Here is a 24250-nt window from a genome sequence, read left to right as displayed (position 1 = left end):
GGAAATGATTGGCACCAGTTTCCGCATATAATTTGAATATAATAAACATTCCTCTACTAAAACCGAACATGACTGACTATTGGCTCTTCTCTGAGAATCTTAAAGGAATAGTATGCCCTAAATGCCCAGGTTGGTCACAACAAATCCTTAGACTGTATTTTGTTCTGATTTCATAGGTGGGCCTAAAAGTCCTAAGGAGACAGGAGGAGATCATTTCTTTGTTCACCCTGTGTTCTTTCCTCACCTTGAGGCACAAATTTTGTGGCCAAAATGGAAACTCCAAACAGGGATAGGATTAACAGCTGACTTATTCTACGGCCCATGTGATTCAGCAAAACCATTCCAAGTAAATTGGCTGGAATGGCAACTATACCAAAAAGACCCTGCAATAGGAAGACATTAGTCCTTAGGTGCTGGAGGTTGACCAGCAGGCCAAACACAGATATCCATGTCAAAAATCTGTAAAGAACAAAGAAAGTTACATCATGAGTTTGGAATTTATGTCAAAGCAAAGTTGATGTCAGCTTCAGTTGTTAAAATATAAAGGGATAGCTTTACTAGGTCCTCAAAGTGTCAGTGAGGATGGCAATGGTTCAGTTTCCAGCTGAGCTGGGGGTTGCTAGAAAACAGAAATCTAAAGCATTTCTCGGAAGCACCTAAAGTCTGACTGAATGCTACTAACTGTAGCTGTTAGCATCTCATCTGTCTGACAGAGTTCCCATTTTAACCACCTGGCTGTTCCATCTTCTGAGCAGCACCCTTTCCTATCCACCCACATAAAACCCAACAAGCTTCTGCATCTACTGCTGTCCTCAAGAGTCTGAGACAGTTTGACACTTCTTTTTTAAATAAATGGTTCTTTCTATCTACCAAAAATGACTGTGTTCGGCTGTTTCTCATTGTGCCTGCTTACATTTGATGTCAAAATCCAAAAGAGACACCTGTACCCTTCTTTGGGGACCACTCCCTCCTTTAGCCAAACCAAACCTGCCACCTGGGCTCTTCCATGGCACAGACCACTTGCCTGTATCACGCATCATATTTGACTAGTGTCTCTCTCCTCATTTCTCTTGAATTCCTACCTGCTTCTTCTCACAGACTTGAGAAAGTGCCCTTCTCTCAGACAGTTTCAGATTTTCTATCACACTCACTGAAGCCTGTTACAAAACATCTTGCTGTATACCAGGTAGTCTCTCATAGTCCCCTTAGAACCCTTCACTTGGATGGGGACAATCATCTCTCAAAATCTGCAAATTCACTTGAAAACTCCAATTCACTAAGGAACAACCTCTGGATTGAGTTTCCATCCAGAGGGACTCACCCCCTCCCAGCCTTCCCCACCATCTCACTGCTCCCTTCTGCATCCTCATGAGCTGTAATCCTTATCTCCTTGCACTTGTGTATGTCATTGGTCTCCTCCTTCTAACACATCTTCTAGTCACAGTTGCCTGTATCTGGACTTGGAAGAAAATACTTTTCCTAACCATTTTCTATCTACTTTTAGCTCTTGATGGTAGAATTCCTTTTCTGCCGTCCCTTTCTCCTCTCTCCATCATCTCACCAACCATAGAATCCTCCCACTCTAGACCAGATGCCGCCACTCCTCCTGCATACTTTCCCAAATCTCCTTCCCTCTTCAGACTTCAGATTTCATTAGGCCTTACTACCTTATTTTTACTAAAAACTAGAAAATCTATCTCAATGGCCAGAAAGATAGTGCCTCAAGCTTCCAGATTCACACAGATTGTAACAAGTTCTGCCACCACAGGAGCAGATGATCCAATGCTTTTGTTATTCCCCACTCTAGAAAATCCCTTATCTCTAAGCCATTGCTTTGCTCTCTTTGGTTGTACCTCCCTCTGAGCCTGGATTCAGCCTTACAGGTACTCAAATGTCTTTTGGGTTTGGATGACACTGAAATATTGTCACATTTGTTCTACCCTACTAATAAGCTGACTCTGAAATTGAAATTTGGGCTGCTCTAGACCCAAGCATGTTTGTTTAAAAGTTTCTTCCAATGCCTCTGTCCTGTATCAGGCGGGCCACCTGAGAATGTAACAGAAAAAAAAAAAAGAGAGAGGAAAACAGAGCAGCCCAGGAAAAAGACACTATGTGCCTGAGAAAAGCTAAGAGGCAAACTGTCTCCAATAGAGGTTACAAATGATAAAGTATAACTGTGGATGTTTAACTTTCTGAATTTTTCTCCCAACTTTTTTCCCTTGATCTTATTTACTATCTTTGAAACTTTTGCTAAAATTTAAACTGTCTTTATCTCAGGATTAGTAAATTCATTGGGTGTGGTTTAAAAAAATCTGTAACAAAAAAAGCTAATTTGAATTTTATAACTTAGTTGATAACTAAAATATCTATACAGCATACCATATATGTAACTTGGATTAAAATTCTTGCTTATATGAAATAGGATTTACTAATATCATATGTTTGATAATTAAGAACTATAATTTCCTTAAGGTTATAAAGGTCTACTCAGGCTACCAGATCTAATTTAAAGATATTTGCCTAACCACTTATAACTTAAAGATACATGTCTAGTAACTTACGTGTTAGTGTATTAGACTTTAACTATTTGGATAAATAGTTTTTGGTTTTGCTTTGTTTCAAAAACATGGTTTCACTGTGTGGCCCTAGCTGCTCTGTAACTCACTCTGTAGACCAGGCTGGCCTTGAACTCACAGAGATCCACCTGCCTGTGCCTCCTGAGTACTGGGATTATAGGTATGCACCACCACTGCCCAGTTTATTTGGATATATTGAGTCATACAAGAAACTGTGATATTTTATAAAAGTACATTTTATAAAAGATGTGTCTCATTTTTAAAAGAACCTCATATTCCTGATACTTTTATAGTGTACTGGCTGAATGTTTTTTACTATTTCTTTATGCTCCAGTGATGATTTAAAAATACTGCCTTTCCAGTGACTACTCTCAATAATCAAGCACCCGTGGAACCATAGCAAATGACTAACCGTCTATGTAAGTTACAGTAGTCTAAAGAAGTGGCTTATGTAAGTTACAATAGTCTAAAGAAGTGGTTTACGGAACGTGAGAATGAGACCTAAAATAATACATGTGACACTTGAAAATCCAAAACTTGAAAATCCAATGTTTAATGTATTACTCAATGGAGTTCTGATAAGATACATCAATCTAGTCATGGTAACAGTTGAAAGCACTGGCAACTAAAGCCTTTTCTTAAGATAATTAAAATTATCAGTCACAGGCTCAAAATGTTTAAACTTCCTTTAGATGTTTTCTTTCCTAAATATAGAGCTTAAAAGGACTGAGTAGAGGGGTGGATGGAGGGGGAGAATAATGAAAGAGATGACCTGATAAGGGGGGCATTTAGGGATCAGGTAGGAACCTGATGCAAAAGAAATTCATATGAATCTATGAAGTTGACCCCAGCATAGACTCCTAGCAACAGTGGATAGGTAGCCTGAACTAGCCATCTCCTTTAGTCAGATTGGTAACTACCCAAATCACCATTGGAGAGCCTTTGTCCAGTAACTGATGGAAGCAGATGCAAGCCCTGAGCCAAACCTGGGGAATCCTGTTGAGGAGAGGGATGGAGAATTGTAAGAGAAAGGAGGGTCAAGGTCATCACAAGGGAACCCACAGAAGCAACTGACCTGCTCTTAGGAGCTCACAGACTGTGGACCAACAGCTAGGGAGCTTGCATGGGACCAGCCTAGGCACTCTGCATATGTGTGATGGCTGCATGGCTTGGTCTACCTGTGGAACTCCCAGCAGTGGGAGTGGGGCCATTCTTAATGCTTCAGCTGGCTTTTGGGAACCTGTTCCTATGCTGGGTTGCCTTTCCCAGCCTTAATACAAAAAAAGAGCTTAGTCCTACTTCAACTTGATATGCCATGCTTTGTTGGCACCTATGTGAGACCTGCCCCTTTCTAAACAGAGGTGGAAGAGAGTTGGAGAGGGGCTAGAGGGGAAGTGAATGGAGGGAATGTGAGGAGGGGAGAAGGGAAGCTGTGGTCAAGATGTAAAATAAATTTTAAAAAATTTAATTGATTTTTAAAAAGTGCTTCTCCTTGTGCTGGAGACAACTCTGTCCAACCCATGTCTACCCAGTCCCTTTCCTGTGGTAATGTGAGGGCAACAGTCCAGAAGAAAGAGCGACCGTGTTTCTGTCCTAGAGCCCTCTTCTAGGCCCTCAAGTTCTCTCTTCTCTTCGTTCTCTTTTCTGCCAGGAAGATTTTCTCTTATTACAGATGAATATTCATGTTTATGTTGGTAATACTTCAGGCTTTATTTTTGCTATGACTCAAAGGAGCGCACCTGCTTAAGTTGTTTGCAGACACGTATTAACCACTTTCTCCACAGCAAGGATTCCAGTACAGAAGAAAACAGGCAGTGGTACTGACGACCTCTTCCCGTCAACACCCATGTAAGCTTCAGGGAATTATGACTTGCTCCATCTGCCACAGCTCAAACCTGCTCCAGATCCCTTGTCCGATAAGCACTCCTGTCAGTGAACAACTTAAGCTCTCCTGCTGTTGGGGGTGGGTCCTTTCCTTCCCCTGGTCTTGAGGTTCCTTTTCACCCTCCCAACCACCAAGACTATGTGACAGAACTGAAAGTTTCAAATGTATATCTAAGATCCCTGTAAGCTCCTTAGCCTTATCTTCTAGCCATAGTTTCTACCTATCCCAGCAGAGTTCTACCCAACTGGCAAATTCTATCCAGAAATCAATCTTGGCTCTGCTATTGCTCCGAACCAGCTCACCTCTCTAGCTTCAGTGACTCTGCAAAACCAGAGGACCTTTGACTTGTTGACTGCTGAGAAAGGAAGCATTTGTCTCTTCTTCAATAAAGAAAAATTCTGTTATGTAAACCAACCTGGTAAACAAGAGTATTAAGAACCTCTTGGGTATATACCCAAAGTATGCTCAATCACACTGTAAGGACATTTGCTCAACTATGTTCATAGCAGCATTATTCATAATAGACAGAGCCTGGAAACAACCTAGATGCCTCTCAACTGAAGAATGAATAAAAAAAATGTTGTACATCTACATCATGGAGTATTACTCAGTGGAAAAAAAACAATGACATCATGAAATTTTCAGGCAAATGAATGGAACTAGAAAAAGTCATCCTAAATGAGGTAACCCAGATCCAGAAAGACAAATATGGTATGTACTCACTAATAAGTGGATATTAGATTCAAAGCAAAGGATAACCAGGCTCACAATCCACAACCCCAGAGAAACTAGGTAACAAGGAAGACCCTAAGAGGGATGCATGGATCTCCCTGGGAAAATGAAATAGATGAGATGCTCTGGGTAAACTAGGGGTGGTGTAGAGGGGAGGGGACAAAGGGATGGGAACATGAAGGATCAGGATGGTCAAACTTGGGATAGGACAGAGAAGGAGAGTAAATAAAATTAAAAAGAATCTATATGAATTGACACACAAACCTGCACCTCTGGGAACAGACTCCAATGCAGGACTATCACTGCATTTTCCTTTGAGCTCTTGCCTTGTGCCTCTCCTCAGCCCTTAGACCTCTATCCTAGTCATAGTAACAATTGCCCCCCGTCTCTTCAGATTATTTTTCAGGAAAGGATGAATTAACAGACCCATTGCTCTGTGAACCAGATACTTCGGACAGAATTCCCTCTGGTCTCATACCATGACCTGCTTGTTTTGACCCCTTGCTTTGGCCCAACATTCCAGAACCACTTTGCCAATGTCCCTACTCAACTGGAAGTAGTCAGAGGACAATCATGCTTTATCATTGACAAAAGGCTGGAACATTAGATCCCCAAAGCAGGCTCCAAAGTAGCAGCGCTGATGGCAGTGACTTGACTCCCATCTGTGCTGGGGCTTGCTAGGAAACAGAAACCTGAAGTGTTTCTCAAAAGCCTTTAAAAGCTGTAAAAGCTATATGACCAAAACTTTCAGCACTTCATCTGTCTGACAGAATCCCCAAGCTAACCACCTGGTTTCCCTAGCTAACCACCTGAGCAGCCTCCTTTTACCATCACCCCGTAAAAAAACAAGCTTTTGCAGCTGCTTCTGTCTTCTGTCCAAAGCAGCTGGACAAGAATTTTTTATTAAACTATTCTTTCTCTCCACAGAGAATGGCTGTGCTTGTTAGTTTTTCTGTGCATGCTTATAATCTGTTCTCTGGAATATTTATTGCAAATTATAATTTTGTACTTATAATAAAATCATTGTATGATGATAGGAATATATTATTGCTACTGAATTTTTGAAGGTGTAGTAGACTTTGTGGGATACATAATGAGTCCTTCCAAAGTTTTAGAATTTTCATTGTATCTTGAGCTGGTTGAGGGTAATATAATTGTATGTATTCACTGAGATGTTTTCATGTGTGCGCCTTAATTTTGAGATTTTTATCTATTTTGAAATTGAAACAGACAAATAAACATACTCAGGGACCAAGTTTGCACCATGACTGAAGTTCTCAGCATCAATCTCTAGTGCTAAATTCAATAGGTGTTTGGATGAACACACTCCTCACTGCACAATTAGCCCATGTTCATGTTCAAAATGCTTTGACTACCTCCAGCTCCAGAAATTTCTCATCTTTATCTCCAAATAGATCAGTGAGAAATTTATCTTCAAATTAGTTTAATAGGCACTATGTAAAGCCTACCTCACAAAGGACAGGAGACATATTCGCTTGCGTAGGATGGGTGTACGGAACAAGTCCCACAGAGAAGATTTTGTCTGTGAGGCCTCCAGCTCCTCCTTCATAGTGGTTCTCACAACCTTCAACAACAACATAAATGAACTGTTTAATTGTCACAAAATGATGAACACTGTGGGTATACTGGGCACCTGCAGGGAACTAGATCAATTGTTGTTGTTTCTGTCTAGTGACAAACACAAACATCAAAGAAGCAGGATCAGCTATAAAAGTTGTGAGAAATGTGAACCCAAAACATATAAAAGAAATTCAAGTGACTTCTGCAGTAAGGTATATTAAGAAGGGAAGTATAGATAGATTCGGAACACTGAAGGTAGGGTGTACATCAGAGACACAGATCAGGAAGAAAAAAACAAGTGAAGACTCACTTAGACTATGGTCTATAGTGTTTTGAAAGAGAAATGTTCCCCATAGGTTCAAGTATTTGAACACTTGATACCCAGTCAGTGGCACTATTCAGAAGGTGGAAGGGCTTTGAGAATGCACAGCCTCACCCTTCTTCCAGTTGGCACACTCTGATTTTTGCTTGCAGTTAAAGATACAGTCTCTCAGCTTCCTGCTCCAGCTCTCAGCTTCCTGCTCCAGCTCTCTGCTGCCAAGCCTCCTCTACCATTATGCATTTCCTTTGGATCTGTAAGCTCAGGTAAACTTCTATAAGTTTCTTTTGTCATGATATTTTTATCACAACAACAGAAAAGTAACTAGTACAGGAGACACCAGAGCATAGGTTGTTGCTATAAGGAATCTGACCATGTTGTTCTTTGGAGGAATGTTGAAGACTTTGGAGCTCTGGACTAAAATAACTACTACTGCTGTAAACAGAGCTCTTACCAGGTCGTCCTAACAGGAGTCTGGAAGACAGCAGTGCTGAGAGTAGTGCAGATGGCTGGAGACCCAACTCACAAGGTTTCAGAGGAGAACAATATTAGCAGCTGAGCATACAGACCTCTTATATGATATTTTGGCAAAGAATATGGCTGTTTTCTGACCATATCCTGAGAATTTGCATGAGACTAAATCACTGGGTCATGGCCCCTTTGAAATTCAAATAATCTTTTCACTGGGGTCATCTAAGACCATCAAATATTTACATTTGATTCATAACAGTAGCAAAATTACAGTTATGAAATATCAACAAAAATAGTCTTATGTTCACCACAACATGAAAAACTGTAATAAAAGACACAGAATTAGGAAAGTTGAGAACCACTGAATTAAATTAACAAGCAATGGACTAATTTCTTTAGCAAAGAATGTTTCAAAATAGAATATTGAGTCTGCCATGTGATTTTTATTACTGAAAACTCTTATGCAAATGGAGCAAAAAGAAAAGCAAAATGTAAAGTTTGCAGAGAAAAAGTAAAAGATCGCTAGGATGTTTTGCAACCAAAGCATGTGTTTTTTAAAAAAAAAAAGGCTATAATTGTTAAGGAGTTTGGAGCCATTGAAGAAACTCTTCTTGCTCTTTTTTGAACAGTGGGAAATGTGCTGAAGAGCAAGACCCCACAGTTGAGCTTCCAGCTTGTGAAAGGAGAAGGACTAAGAGAAATTGCACTTGTTTCAACATAAAAAGCTGCTGTAGTCAAAGTAGGCCAGGGTACATCCCAAACTGGCACAGCCAAACTTGGCAATATCATACACATAGAGCTGGCTTTGGAGCCATTAAAAAATACAAGAATGAGGAGGTCATAGATTCTTCCTCTGTGGTTTCAGAGAGCCAGTGGGGCCAGCAATGTGTGTCAGTTCTAGAGTCACCATAAGAAGTTTCTTAGAGTATGGGAGGACTTCAGAGTCCTTTGCATAAAGTAAAAGAAAAGTGGAAATCCCAAGATATGGCCAGGGCCAGGGCCATGAGACATCTGCCAAGGAGAGCTGAACACAGGGAGTTAAACAAACCTAAAAGAGATGTATGTTGCAGGTGGCAAGTTTAAATCATAAGACCAATCTATATCCTTTGAAATTAAATATCTAGACACTGGACGTAGACAGGATTTGGTGTTTGTCCTGCTGGATGCTGGTCTCGCTTGGTCCAGTGTTTCTTTGCTATGTTCCCATTCCTCCCATTTGAACTGGGAATGTACATTATGTGTCATTATATTAAAACTTTGTAACTTGATCTGATTTTTTTTAATAGGGGATCATAGATAAGAGATTTTCTTGTGTTTGTCCTTTGAACTTTCAAACAATTTTCAAGACTGTGAATAACTAAGGGGACTTTTCAAGTTAGGCTAAATAAATTTTACATTATGATATGGCCATGAACCCATGAGGTTCAGAGAATAGACTGTGGTGATTTTGACTAGAAATGTCCATGATAGACTCATATAGCTGAACACTTGGTCCCCAGATAATGCTATTTGGGGATGATATGGAGCCCTTGGAGGTAGATTCTTGCTGGAGGAAGTATATCACTGAGGGTATGTTTTAGAAGTTTATAACCCCACCCCACTTCCACTTCATTCTCTGCTTCCTGCTGCTATGTGTGTTTGCTACCGTGCCTGCCCCATCATTATGGACTAGACCTCTGGAACCATAAATCAAATAAACTATTTTATCAAAGCAACAGAAAGTAACTAATATACTATTTGTGACATTTTGATTTCATTCTGACAGTAAAGTTTGCTTTGAGTCAGAGAGCAGAGCTAACCACTATGTGATCAAAATTAACCATAGAAGTTCTGGAGGACTGAGGACAGATAGGAGACAGGAAGTAGTGAGGCAGGGCTGAGAAAGGATCTCAGGCTTTTTAAATGGAGGAACAGAAGAGACAGGAGGTCACTAGTGTATTCTCCGCCACTTCTCTTATCATTTAGATCCTTACCCCAATACCTGACTCCTGATTTTTTATTGATAAAGAATAATTAGATAAATGTTTCAATATACTTTACTAGCTTCCTTCTTTTAATCATGTCCAGAACACAAACCCACGGGATGATGATGATGATGCCCTTTTAAAGGTGGGCTTCATTGTTCATCCTAATCGAGATGATCCTTCAGAGCTGTGTTCAGAAACCAAACATAAATACCCTCACAGGTATGCCTGAAGACTTGTATCCTAGGAGATTCTAGGTCTTGTCAAGTTGACCATACCATTGCTTATAGTTTCCTACCAGAACTACCAGTAAGAATATATTACTAAATAGACCACATGCTTTGCCACCAGGATATAGATAAATCAAGCTAAAGTTAAGCTTGAAACTCTTTCCCCAAAGGAGAGTTTTCACAGGACTGGAAGTGCTATGCAAGTCTTTGCACAACTTTCATCAACAATACTTGCGCCATACTATAACATGCCAGGGAGGGTATGTCTGACTGTACAATGCTGGTATCACTGCCATGGAGATAACAAGCCAATCTGATTGGAGTTGAGGCCTGTACCACAGGAGAGAACTCCTATCTGGTACATCAAACCTTAGTGAAAACCACAGCTGTGCACTTTATAGACCTTGGAGGGGAAGTGTGGTAATCTGAATGAGAATGTAGTACAAGCCACAACATTATACAGTAATTGGTCAGTCTTCTTTTCACAAGGACTCATCAAAACCAGGGGCTTTTGGTGAAGGTTTTAAACCAAAAGGCAAGGTTTTTGGCATTATTGTTTTATGAATAAAGTGGTTTATTTTTGCTGTAGATTTTCACAGTAGCTGACTCCCCTTCTGCTACATATTTGGGAATTAATTCCCATAGTTCAGAACTGATTCCCTATGCTTTTGGAGCTTACTGCTCACATTTCTCTAGCTATATGTGAAAACAGTTTCCCATTTTCAGACTTTTGTTCCTCTCTCCTAGGTAAAAACAGAGATCTGTCTTCCTGCAATTATTGCAATCAGCAGGCATTTGGTCAGTGTTTAGGGTCCAGGCAAGAGCATCTCATTTAAGATTTTCTCAGATATCCAATGACATAGAATTACTACTTGTCCAAAGCTGCTCAGATAGAAGAATAAGCTGCCCTGGTTTTATCTCACTAAAAAATAAAAAATAAAAAAATAAAAAAAAATAAAAAAATTTAAAAAAACCTACCTCCTTACACTCACCTTCACCTCAGTTTACTGGTGATTTTAGTTCAGGAAACTTACTGTTTGTGTTTTACTCTCAAGCACAGCAGAAGGGATAATCAACTGCAACCCAGAGAAAGACCCACAATGCACACAACTGAACACAGAACAACTGATAACAGCATACTCTGGAACTGATAATTTAGAAGCCTGGGTCTCCTCTTTGTTTCTACCGCTTAGAGCAATAAGTATAAACTCCAGACCTAGGTCCATAAAAATCGCAGTGTCTGGTGAATGTATTATCAGATCAAGAGCCATTAACTTCCCCCTGACTGTTTACACAGGTTGCCTAGTTACCTGATATCCTCTGTGCATGCTGGGAGAAAAAAAAAGCTGCTCGCTGAGTTAAAAATCAATCCATAGAAAAACAGGCTGCAACTACACAGAGAGGACCAAGAGGTGAATGACCACGCACCAAGTGGGGCACTCCACTTTCTAGGTCCTCCTTGCCAGGGGAAAAACCCTGCCTATCTCAGCTTCTCTAGCCAGCCAGCGGGCAAGCTTCTGGCAGGTAGGCTGCTCCAACACCCCATCCCATTGATTAGACCTTGTAAGCTACAAGACCCACTCCACCCCCAAACCTTCCTATTTCCTGAGACCTCAGAGGAATTCTGTAACACAGGCTGCAACTAAACAAAGAGGACCAAGAGAGGAACTCTGAAGCACAAGCTATGGTGACACAGAGTGGACCAAGAGAGTGAATTACGAGGGAAGGACAAGAGAGTGGACCGAGAGAGCAGGCCAAGGGAAACCTCAGCAGCTCCCTGAGACATAGACAGCAACAGTACAGAACAGACCAAGAACATTTCCCAAAGATACAGACAGCAACTGCAAGAATTAGACCAAGAGGCAAGGACACTGCTTGCACCAATTAGCAGAAGAGATGGGTAGGCTCTAATGCAAGAATTCATTCAACAACATGGTGACACCAGAACCCAGTGGTCTTACAACAGGAAGATTTGATCATCCTAACCCAGAAGAAGAAAACAATTTTGAATGTAACTGGTGTGGAAGAATTGTCTGTATTCTGTTAATCATATTTCAAATAAATGCTGATTGGCCAGGCAGGAAGTATAGGTGGGAAAACCAGACAGGAAGTAGAGGTGGGGCAAAGAGAATGGGAGTATTCTGGGAAGCAGGAAGCTTCCTCCTCCAATCCTGCCCAGACCACCGAAAACGCAACATGTGAGCTGATAGCTGAAAAAGGTACCAAGCCATATGGCTAACGTAGATAAGGATAATGGGTTAAGATAAGTCGTAAGAACTAATGAGTAGCCTGACCTAATGGGCCAATCAGCTTTATAACTTATAGAGATCTCTGTGTGATTGATTCTCTGGGACTTGCCGGTTGTGGGGTACCGGGCGGGATGGAAACCCCAACGAGCCGGCCCTCATGTTACATGTAACTTTATGAGGATGATGGGACCTTTAAAGAGAAAATGAAAAATTCCCTTAAAGAAATAGAGGAAAAGAAAAACAAAAATTGAAAGAAATCAATAAATCTCTAAAGAAAAAAAAAACAATCAAACAGGTGAAGCAAACCATTTAAACAGTTTCAGACGTAAAGATTAAAATAGAGACAACAAAGAAAATACAAACCAAGGGAATTTTGGAAATGGAAAACCTTGATAAATGAATGGAAACTACAGAGGCAAGTATAACTGGCAGAATACAAGAGATAGAAGAGAAAAATCTCAGATGTTGGAGATAATATAGAGGAAAGCGATTCATTGGTCAAAGAAAACATTAAATTCAACAAATTCTTAACACAGAACATCCAGCAAATCTGGGACAGCATGAAAAGACCAAACCTAAACCTAAGAATAATAGGGATAAAAGAAGAAGTAGGAGGAGGAGGAAGAGGAGGAGGAGGAGGAGGAGAAGAAGAAGAAGAAGAAGAAGAAGAAGAAGAAGAAGAAGAAGAAGAAGAAGAAGAAGAAGAAGAAGAAGAAGAAGAAGAAGAAACCTAGCTCAAAGGCATAGAAAACATATTCAATAAAATCATAAAAGAATAAAACTTTCCCAACCTAAAGAAAGTATTCCTATGAAGATACAAGAAGCTTAAAGACCATCAAATAGACAGGATCAAAAAAAAAGTCCCCTCACCAAATAAGAATCAAAATGTTGGGGTCCATCCCCAACATAAATTATCTCTTAGACCAGCAGGGAGGCCTGTGAATAAAGACACAGCTCACAGAGCTTTATCGGGAAGGAGATTCTCAGTGATCCCTCATGAAGTCCTGAGTTCACATCCTGAAAAATTCTCCCAGCATTTATTCTCCAAACAGCTTTTATACCAAAACAAAAACTGAGGGGGAAATTCATTAGCGTTCTGTTTCCTAGGTAACCAGGTGAATGTCTAAGGTCACATCCACACCTCTCTATGCCTGCTCTGTCACATCTTCCTATCTTCCTACTCTGTATGCCAGGTCTGTCTCCTAGGCTGAATTAGCATCTCTATCCCAGGCATCCTCCAAATTACAAAGAAGGAGCAGAACAGCATTAGCATATTCTGTCCCTTTGTTAGGGATGGCGACAGTTTGTCTGCAAAGGCTAGGTGACCCCCCTTCTGGGTGGCCAGGTGCAAACTATGGCCTGAGAGTCTGGCCTCCATACAATGTAGACATATGGGCCTGTATAATATATGGCCCTACATTAAAATGCAAAACATAAAGAATAAAGAAAAAATATTAAGAGCTGAAAAGGAAAAAGGACAAGTATCATATAAAGGCAGACCTATCATAATTACACCCGATTTCTCAGTGGAAACCAGGAAAGCCAGAAAGTTCTGGACAGATGTGCTGCAGACACTAAAAGGCCATGGATGCAAGCCCAGACTACTATACCCAGAAAAGCATTCAATCACTATAATTGGAGAAAACAAGATATTCTATGACAAAACCAAGTTTAAATAATACCTCTCCACAAATCCAGTCCTACAGAAGGTACTAGAAGAAAAACTCCAGTCTGAAGAAGCTAACTGCCGCCACAAAAACACAGGCAACAGATAATCTCACACCACCAAAAACCAAAGAAGGGAAATACACAAACACTAAAACCGAAAAATAACAGGGATGAACAATCAATCATTGTTCATTAAAAATCTCTTAATATCAATGGACTCAATTCACATATAAAAAGACACAGGCTTAAAGAATAGATATGAAATCAAGATACCTCCTTCTACTATATATAAGAAACATGCATCAACTTCAAAGAAAGACATTGCGTCAGAGTAAAGGGTTGGGAAAAGATTTTCCAATCAAATGGACCTAAGAAACAAGCAGGTTTCTTAGGTTCCTAATATCTAACAAAACAGACTTCAAACTAACGTCAATCAGAAGAGATAGAGAAGGACACTTTATACTTATAACAGGAACAACCCATCAAGATGAACTCTTAATACTGAGTGTCTATGTCTCAAATACAAGAGCATCCACAAATGTAAAAGAAACATTACTAAAGCTTAAATTGTACATAAAATCCCACACAGTAATAGTAGGAGACTTCAACACCCCACTCTCCACAATAGACATGTCAACCAGACAGAAACTTAACCCAGAAATAAGAGAACTAACAGATGTCATGACTCAAATGGAATTAACAGACATCTATAGAACATTCCACTCAAACACAAAAGATACCTTCTTCTCAGCACATCATGAAATCTTCTTTAAAATTGACCACATACTCAGTAACAAAGTAAACCTCAACAGATACAAAAAAAAATTGGAATAACCTCCTGTATCTTATTATAACACCGAGGTTTCAAGTTAGAATTTAACAATAACACTAATTGCAGAAAGTCTACGAACTCAAGGAAATTGAACAGTGCTCAATTGAACCACCCCTAGGTCAAGAAAAAAATAAAGAAAGAAATTAAAGGTTTCCTTGAATTCAACAAAAATGAAGGCACAAAGTACCCAAACATGGGATACTATGAAAGCAATGCTAAGAGGAAAGTTCTTAGCACTAAGAGTCTACATAAAGTAGAGAAATCTCACACTAGTGACTTAACAGTACACCTGAAAGTTCCTAGAACAAAAAGAAGCAGACTCACCCAAGAAGAGTAGACAACAGGAAATAATCAGATTAAGGGCTGAAATAAATAAAATAGAAACAAGAAAACAATTCAGTGAAACAAAGAGCAGGTTCTTTGAGAAAACAAAACAGACAAACCCTTATCCAAACTAATGAAAAACCAGAGAGAGAACATCCAAGTTAACAAAATCAGAAATGAAAAGGGGGACATAACAATAGACACTGAGGAAATCCAGAGAATCATTAGGTCATACTACAAAAACCTGTACTCCACAAAATTGGAAAATGTTAAAAAAAAAAAAAAGAACTATTTTCTGGATATTTAATCAAAATTAAATCAAGACCAAGTGAATAATTTATAGACCAATAACCCTCAAAGAAATAGAAGCAGCCATCATCAAAAGTCTCCCAACCAAAGACAGCCAAGGACTAGATGGCTTCAGTGAAGAATTCTACTAAAACTTCAAAGAACCTGGAAACAACCTAGATTGTCCCCCAACAGAAGAATGGATAAAGAAAATGTGGTACATTTACACAATGGAGTGCTACTCAGCAGTAAAAAACAATGACATTCTTGAAATTTGCATACAAATGGATGGAACTAGAAAAAAAATCCTATGTGAGGTAACCCAGACCCAGAAAGATGAACATGGTATATACTCACTTATAAGTAGATAGTAGCTATAAAGCAAAGTATAATGAGCCTATTGTCCTAGAGAAGCTAAGCAACAAGGAGAACACATGTAGATCCCCCTGGAAAGAGGAAATAGACAAGGTCTCCTGGCAAAATTGGGAGCATGGGGATGAAGGGGGAAAGGAGGGCAGAAGGGAAGGAGGAGGAGAGAAAGGGAAGGGGAGGAGAACTTGAGGGAGCGGGATAGTTGAGATGGGGGAAGGACAGAGACAGAAAGCAAGAAAAGAGATATTTTGATTGAGGGAGACACTATGGGGCTAACAAGAAACCTGGTACTAGAGAAATTCCCAGGGATACACAAAGATGACCCCAGTTAAGAACCTAAGGATTAGTGGAGAGGGTCCCTGAACTGGCCTTGTCCTGTAGTCAGATTGATGACTATCTTAAATGTCACCAAAGAACTTTCATCCAGCAGCTGATGGAAACAGAGGCAGAAACCCACAGAGGAGCACTGGACTGAGCTCCCAAAGTCCAGTTGAAGAGTGGGAGGAGTGAGAAATGAGCAAGGAGATCAAGACCATGATGGAGACACCCATTGAAACAGCTTACCTGAGCTAATGAGAACTCACCAACTCAGCATGTATAGGGAAGGAACCAGCACAGGACCAAACTAGACCCCCTGAATGTGGGTGACAGTTGTATGACAGGGGCAACTGCAAGGCCACTGGCAGTGGTACCAGGATTTGTGCCTGATGCTTGCACTGGCTTTTTGAAACCCATTCTCTTTGGATGGATACCTTGCTCAGACTGGAGATAGTGGGGAGAGCCTGGGTCCTTCCTTGGAGCAATGTGCCTTGCCCTCTCTGAGGAATGGATGGTGGCGGGGAGGAAGGTGGAAGGAATGGGAGGAGAGGAGGGAGTGGGAACTACGATTGATTTTGTAAAATGAAAAAAGTTTGTTTTCTTTTTTAAAAAATAAAACCTAAAAAAAAATTCATGACCTATTCATAATTTTACTGAAAATAAATCTTTTAGCTCTTTATTTAACCACTAAAAATGTAGTGCGGTGCACTAGTCGTACCCTCTAGAATTCCTATTTAATTTATTAGGAATGATATTTAATTCCTTTCTTAACTAACTTTCTCCATTAAGGAGTTCATCAATCATGTACTAAGCCCCTTTCACCTTTGAGCTGACAACCACGGATCTCTCTGTCTCTCTGTCTCTGTCTCTGTCTCTCTCTCTCTGTCTCTTTGTCTCTCTGTCTCTCCCTGTGTCTCTCTCTGTCTCTCTCTGTCTCTCTCTCTGTCTCTCTCTCTCTCTCTCTCTCTCTCTCTCTCTCTCTCTCTCTGTGTGTGTGTGTGTCTGTGTGTGTGTGTGTGTGTATGAAAACTCTTATCTAATTTTTATGGGGCCAAAGAAGTACAGACCTGGAATCTGCTAGGGCTGGGGAATTGTTGGTAATAAGGGTATATATCACTGGGAACATTTCTAATGAGGAGTGGGGAGAGAGAGAAAGAAATAGACAGATCCTGTTGTGAGTAAATTTCTTAACCCTCAGGTTTTAGGTCCCTTTACTTATTGTAGTGTCTTTAATTGAACCCTGAGAGGGATTCTTAAAAACTGAACTCTTGAGGACCCCATTAAGAATAGCCTCTATAGGCTCATATATTTAAATGTTGGGTCCTCACTTGATGGAACTATTTGTAAAGGATTGGGAGGTATGGTCTTGTTGGAGAAGATATTGTCACTGAGGGTAGGATTTGAGTTTTCTGTGGTGATATTTTGTTTATGTTTCAATAAATAAAGTTTGCCTAGAGATCAGAGTGCAGAGCTAAGCCACAGAGGCCAGGGACTGGTGGCACACACCTTTAATCCCAGGACTCAGAAGACAGAGGGAGAGGCATCTCGTTACTTCAAGGTCACCCAGGGCTACACAAGATTGAATCTGTCTAAAAGAGAAACAGGGAGTATCTAGCTCCCTTGTTGGAGAGCCCTACTCTCTATGCCATAGTCCCCAGAGGCACATCCTTTGCCTCACACCCACCCACCAGAGCCCCAGAGACCTGAGAACAGCCTCTCCACACTCCCAATCACACTACAGGGTATCTGCAACCATAGGAACTTTGGCCCTGTCCCCACCTAGAGAGCCCAACTCTCTAGGCCATAGTGTCTGCAGGACATCCCACGACCCACCCTACCCAGCATTACAACAGAGACCTGAGAGCAACCTCCCCATACCTCCAATCACCCCCATGGCATCTGAAATGACCAGAGCCTTGGTCCCATTCCCACCTGGAGAGCTAACTATCTGGTTCCCCAGTTGGAGAGCCCTACTCTCTAGGCCATAGTCCCTGGAGGCACATCTCATGCCCCACCCACACCCACGAGAGCCCCAGAGACCTGGGAACAACTTCCCCTCATCCCTAACCACTCCGCAAGGCATTGGCGATCACTGGAGCCACAACTAAACCCAGAGGAGCTTCAGAGCCATACCAGTATCCACCAGAGGCAAGAACCCACCCACCTGTACCTGGAGGAAGAGTGACCATCTAAGCCACAGGCCCCACCTGCACCAATTGGAGAAAGAAGAAACCTATGAGGCACAGACCCCACCTGCACCCACTGGAGGAAGAGATGGGCAGACAGCAGTGTAAGAATATTCAACAACATAAAGAGCAATACAGCATCACCAGAAACTAGTGGTTCTACACCAGCAAGACATGAACATCCCAACACAGATGAAGCACAAGAAAACAACCTTAAATATAACTTAATGAAGATGATAAAGACCCTTAAAGAGGAAATAGAAAATTTCCTTTAAGAAGTGGAAGAAAAGACAAACAAAAATTGGAAAAATTAGACAAATCCCTTAAAGTCAAGAAAAAAAAAACAATTAAACAGGTAAAGGAAACAGTTCAAGACTTAAAAACTGAAATACAGACAATTTAAAAAAAAACACAAACCAAGGGAATTCTGAAAGTGGAAAATCTTGGTAAATGAACAAGAACTACAAATGCAAGTATAACCAACAGATTACAAGAGAAGGAAGTGAGAATCTCAAGTGTTGAAGATATGATAGAGGAAATAGATTCATTGGTAAAGAAAATGTTAAACCCAACAAACTCTTAACACAAAATATGTAGGAAATCTGGGACACCATGAAAGAATTAAACCTAAGAATAATAGGGATAGAAGAAGGAAAAGTCCAACTTAAAGAAGGAAAAATATATTCAACAAAATCATAGAAGGAAACTTCCCCAACCTAAAGAAGGACATGCCTAAGAAAATACAAGAAACTTACAGAACACCAAATAGATTGGATCTAAAAATAAAAGTTCTCTCACTACATAATAATCAAAACACTAAACATACATTAAAAAAAAGAGTTGCAAAGAAAAAATACCAAACAAAATATAAAGGCAGACTTATCAGAATTACACCTGACTTCTCAATGAAAACTTTGAAAACCAGAAGGTTCTGGATAGATGTTATGTAGACATTAAGAGACCACAGATGCCAGTACAGACTACTATACCCAGCAAAACTTTAAATCACCATAGACAAAGAAAAATTTCATGACAAAACCAGATTTAAACAATATGATCCAGAAATCCAGCCTTACAGAAAGTACTAGAAGGAAAACTCTAACCCAAAGAAGCTAGCTACATCCACAAAAAAATACAGGAAATAGATAATTCCACATCAGCAAAACCCAAAAAACAAAGACTCACACAATACCAGTAACAACAACAAAACCAAAAATAACAGGTACTAACAATCACTAGTCATTAATATCTCTTAATATTAACAGTCTTAATTCACCTATAAAAAGACACAGACTAACAGAATGAATATGAAAGCAGGATCTATCCTTCTGCTGCATACAAGAAACACGCCTTAACTTCAAAGACAGACATTACCTCAAAGCAAAGGGTGGGGAAAAGACTCTTCAATCAAATGGACCTAAGAAGCAAGCTGGTATAGTTATCCTAATATCTAACAAAATAGACTTTAAACTAAAATTAATCAAAAGAGATGAAGAAGGACATTTCATATTCATCACGGGAAAAATCCATCAAGTTGAAGTTTCAGTCCTGAACATCTATGCCCCAAATACAAGGGCACTCACATTTGTAAAAGAAACATTACCAAAGCTCAAATCACACCTCAAATCCTACACACTAACAGTGGGAGACTTCAACACCTTACTCTCACTGGACAGGACTATCAGACAGAAACTTAGCAGAGAAATAAAAAAACTAACAGAAGTTAAGACTCAAATGGATTTAACAGACATCCATAGAACATTCCACCCAAACACAAAATAACATACCTTCTTCTCAGCACCTCATGGAACCTTTCAAATATTGACCACATAGTCGGTAACAAAGCAAACCTCAACAGATACAAAAACATTGAAGTAACACCCTCTGTCTTACCAGATCACCATGGTTTAAAGTTAGAATTCAACAAGACTAATTGCAGAAAGCACACAGAAGAATGGAAATTGAACAAATGCTCAACTGAATCACCCCTGGGTCAAAAAAGAAAAAAGAAAGAAGTTAAAGACTTCCTAGAATTCAATGAAAATAAAGTCACAACATACCCAAACTTATGGAACCTTTTCAAGGAAGTCCTAAAAGAGAAGTTTACAACATCAAGTGCCTACATAAAAAACCTGAAGAAATCTCACACTAGCGATTTAACAGCACACCTGAAAGTTCAAGAACAACAAAGAGCAAACCCACTCAGGAGGAGTAGAAGACAGGAAATAATCAAATTAATTATCAATAATCAATAAAATAAAAACGAAGAAAACAATACAAAGAAACAATGAGACAAAGAGTTGGTTCTTCAAGAAAATCAACAAGATAGACAAACCCTTATCCAAACCAACCAAAAGGCAGAGAGAGAATATGCAAATTAACAAAATCAGAAATGAAAAGGAAGACATAACAACAGACACAGAGGAAATCCAGAGAATCATCAGGTCATACTTCAAAAACCTGTACTCCACAAAATAAGAAAATTTAAAGGAAATGGACAATTTTCTGGATAAGTATCACATACCAAAATTAAATCAAAAACAGACAAACAATTTCAGTAGACCTATAGCCCCAAAGGAAATAGTCATCAAAAGTCTCCCAACCAAAAAAAGGCCAGGGCCAGGTGATTTCAACACAGAATTCTACCAGAATTTGAAAGAAGAGCTAATACTGATACTCCTCAAATTGTTCCACACAATAGAAACAGAAGAGACATTGCCAAATTCTTTTTACAAGGCAACAGTTGCCCTGGTACTCAAACCACACAAAGACGCAACTAAGAAAGAGAATCACAGACCAATCTCCCTTATAAACATTGATACAAAAATACTCAATAAAATACTGGCAAACTAAATCCAAGAACACATCAAAAAAAAAAATCAACAACTCTGAGATACTATCTTACACCAATCCGATTGGCTAAGATCAACAACACCAATGAGAGCTTATTCTGGAGAAATGTAGAGTTACAAGAACACTCCTCCACAGTTGGTGGTAGTGCAGACTTGTACAGCCACTTTGGAAATCAACATGGCGGTTCCTCAGAAAATTAGGAATCAATCTTCTTCAAGACCCAACAATACCACTCTTGGGGATATAGCCAAAGGATGAAGATCCATACCACAAAGACATTTGTTCCGGTATGTTCATAGCAGCCTTATTTGTAATAGCCAGAACCTGGAAACAACCTAGATAACCCTCAGCTGAAGAATGGATAAAGAAAATGTGGTGCATTTACACAGTGAAGTACCACTCAGCGAGGTGGGGGGGGGGGGAGACAATACATTCTTGAAATTTGCTTGCAAATGGATGGAACTAGAAAAAAATATTCTCAGTGAGGTAACCCAGACCCTGAAAGACAAACACGGCATGTACTCACTCACAGTAAGTGGATATTAGACATAAAGCAAAGGATAACCAGCCTACAGTCCACAACCCCCAAGAAGACAGAAAATGAGAATCCTAAGAGAGACATACATGGATCCCCTGGGAAGGTGAAGTAGACAAGATCTCTTTAGTAATGTGACAGTGTGGGCGGACAAGAGAGGGTGGTAGCGGAGTGGGGAGGGGAACATGAGGAATAGGGAAAATCGAGCTGGGTGAAGAACAGAGAGGGAGAGCAAGGAAAGAGATAACTTGAAAGAGGGAGCCCTTATGGGGTTAGCGAGAAACCAAGCACTAGGGAAATTCCCAGGAATCCACAAGGATGACCCCTAAGAATCTAAGCAATAGTGGAGAGGATACCTAAAATGTTCTTCCCCTGTAATCAGATTGATGACTACCTTAATTGTCATCAGAGAGCCTTCATCCAGTAACTGATGGAAGCAGATACAGAGATCCACAGCTAAGCACTGGGCTGAACTCCTGGAGTTCAGCCATAGAGAGGGAGGAGTGATGTTGCTAACAAAGGGTCCAAGATCATGATGGGGAAACCCACAGAAATAGCTGACCCAAGCTAGTGGGACTGACAGCAGGGGAACCAGTATAAGACCATACTAGGCCCTCTGAGTGTGTGTGACAGTTGTGTGGCTTGGGCTGTTTATGGGGCCACTAGCAGTGAAACCAGTATTTATCCCTAGCGCATGGACTGTCTCTTTGGAGCCCATTGCCTGTGGAGGAATACCTTGCTCAGCCCAGACAGTCTGGGCAATTTTCCATCGTAGACAGTAGAGAGGCTTATAAGGCCATTCTCCTTTTTCAGGACTCATTGTCTAGATGAAAGAGGTCATTAAGGTCTACTCATCCTCAAGATTGGTAGTCAGTTAATGATTTCTGGGAGAGGAAAGACATTTTCTTCAATGGAATAGCCACTAGAAGTCACTCACTGTCCTGTAAATAATATATCCTTTCTGCTTCAATAGTTAACCCTAATTTAACTTCTTGGTTTACACCCACACAAAAGAAAGACATGAATCTATAAAAGGATTGTGTAAGGAGAGGAATGGGATGAGTGGGAATGAGAGAAGAATAAGATTAGTAATAAATATGATAAAATATGTAATACACATATATAAAAATGTTATAATGCTCAACATTATATATAATTAATATAAGCTAAGAAGAAGTTTTAAAATGAATAAAAATCCTGTGTATAAGTTTTTACAAATTAAATTCAATAAGCTAAAGTCCCTTTTGAATGAAATATATGTATGTAATATATTTAATAGGGGCATATTGCTTCTTGACACCTAGACATATATATATCAGACTCGTGTTTTCTTTGTGTCATAACAAGCTACCATTATGCTCACCTCAATGGTTAAGATGTCTCCAGAACTCTGCCTTCCATTTATGTGTGCAACTCTTCTAAGTTCCTTTAAGCTCCTTTGAAGTTTGTTGGTTGCAATCAGCCACCGAGCTGACTCTGACATCCACCTGCACATGAAGATGTTGAAAGTAAAATTAATTTTCATGTAGTCATTTTTTTGTACCACATTTGTCCTTGGATAGTTTTATTATTAGTTTAATGGTTACAATCATTCATTCTGTTATAGCAGTAAATATAATCCTATGTTGTCTGGTACTAGAAAACAATTTACCCATGTAGTACACCTGTACTTCTGGACGGCAGAATTGGAGTCATGCTGGTCTCCATGACTTGGATGCAAATTTACATGTAGTTCACTGAACTGGAACACAAGGGACACCAGATTCCCTATTCAAATGTAGGAAGCATTTACTCATAATATGTTTTCCTAAATTAAGGACCTCTGGAAAAATTGTACACAGTAATTATACCATTTGAAGTACATCCATTCCTACACCAAGTACCTGACGACATCTAACCACTCATTACAGATGAATCTGATTCACGCTCGCATCTATATAATAGGAGAATCAGTGCCGCAGTGTTGATCGATGTGTTGTGAAGATTTAAGTTGTATGAATGGGTCTGACAGAAGATTTTCTCCTTTGTCTGTATGAACTCCTCTCACTGTATCAAACCTGTCAGCACCTCTTAGAGTCATTTCTAACCAAGTATGCCGTCTCTACTGATCCAATATTGTAGCACTTTTTAAGTAATTTTAAAGGAGGAAAGGGTATAATTTTGCTCTGGGATCTAAGCCCACACAGCCTCTTGCACTAAGTAGGGGACCCCAGCTTCCCCTGCTCAGGTCCATCCTGGCAGCCCAGAAGCTCACTGCACTAATCTGGAGAAGAAAATTACATCTCAGCCGTACTAAGACTTAATCCTCTCCTGAACATCATGGCTCTAGTAAAAGAAAAAAGGCAATCTGAACAAAAAAGGAAGAAATAAAGAAACACTCAACCAACCAAGTTCTCCAACTGCTTCAGCCCCCACTCAGAAACAACAGGATAATCCAAAACAACATGACTCTTCCAAAAACTGCTAATCCCATAATAATGATCATAATAGAAATGACTAGAAAAAAATCCCAAACAAATAATTCAGCATAATGATTATCACTATATTTAGCACTTCGAGTAATATGTGAATATGCTCCAAGAGAGAAATAAAATGAGAAATAACAGAATTCAGTGAAGAGGTAAGATTACTGGAAAAAAAAACAAGCTGAAATGATGTTGAAACGAAAAACTCATTAATTAGTTCAAATAGAAACCTCAGTGGAGCCCAAGCTGGCATCAAACTCATGATACTCCTGCCTCTGCCTCCTTCAGCAAATTCTATTGGCGTGTGCCACCACAAGAGGCCGTCCAGCTTAAATTTTAGTTGGACTCCTAACAATGGGAAGGGGGTGCCTCTGATTCATTTGCCTGCTTGTGGGACCTTTT

The 24250-nt window shown here is 39.9% G+C and overlaps 1 protein-coding gene across 3 annotated transcripts in view; it reads right to left on the bottom strand.

Annotated features, from left to right (window-relative positions):
• The window catches only part of LOC125415789 (solute carrier family 22 member 19-like), a 46732-nt gene that overhangs the window by 5552 nt on the left and 16930 nt on the right, over nucleotides 1-24250 (bottom strand). For 2 of the 3 annotated variants that reach the window (XM_048458316.3, XM_085693589.2), the window contains exons 5-7: nucleotides 22747-22870; nucleotides 6663-6778; nucleotides 245-459 (exon numbers count right to left, since the gene is read on the bottom strand). In XM_048458316.3, the coding sequence (XP_048314273.3) occupies nucleotides 245-459; nucleotides 6663-6778; nucleotides 22747-22870 (455 nt within the window). The remainder of the gene's footprint in view (nucleotides 1-244; nucleotides 460-6662; nucleotides 6779-22746; nucleotides 22871-24250) is intronic. The other variant, XM_048458317.3, reaches the window with a different exon arrangement.

The sequence above is a fragment of the Myodes glareolus genome, chromosome 7 (genome assembly GCF_982192425.1).
Source record: "Myodes glareolus chromosome 7, mMyoGla1.1, whole genome shotgun sequence".
In the NCBI taxonomy this organism is placed as follows: Eukaryota; Metazoa; Chordata; class Mammalia; order Rodentia; family Cricetidae; genus Myodes; species Myodes glareolus.
The sequence above is the reverse complement of the archived record's forward strand: the minus strand, read 5'-3'. Positions and strand labels throughout refer to the sequence as shown.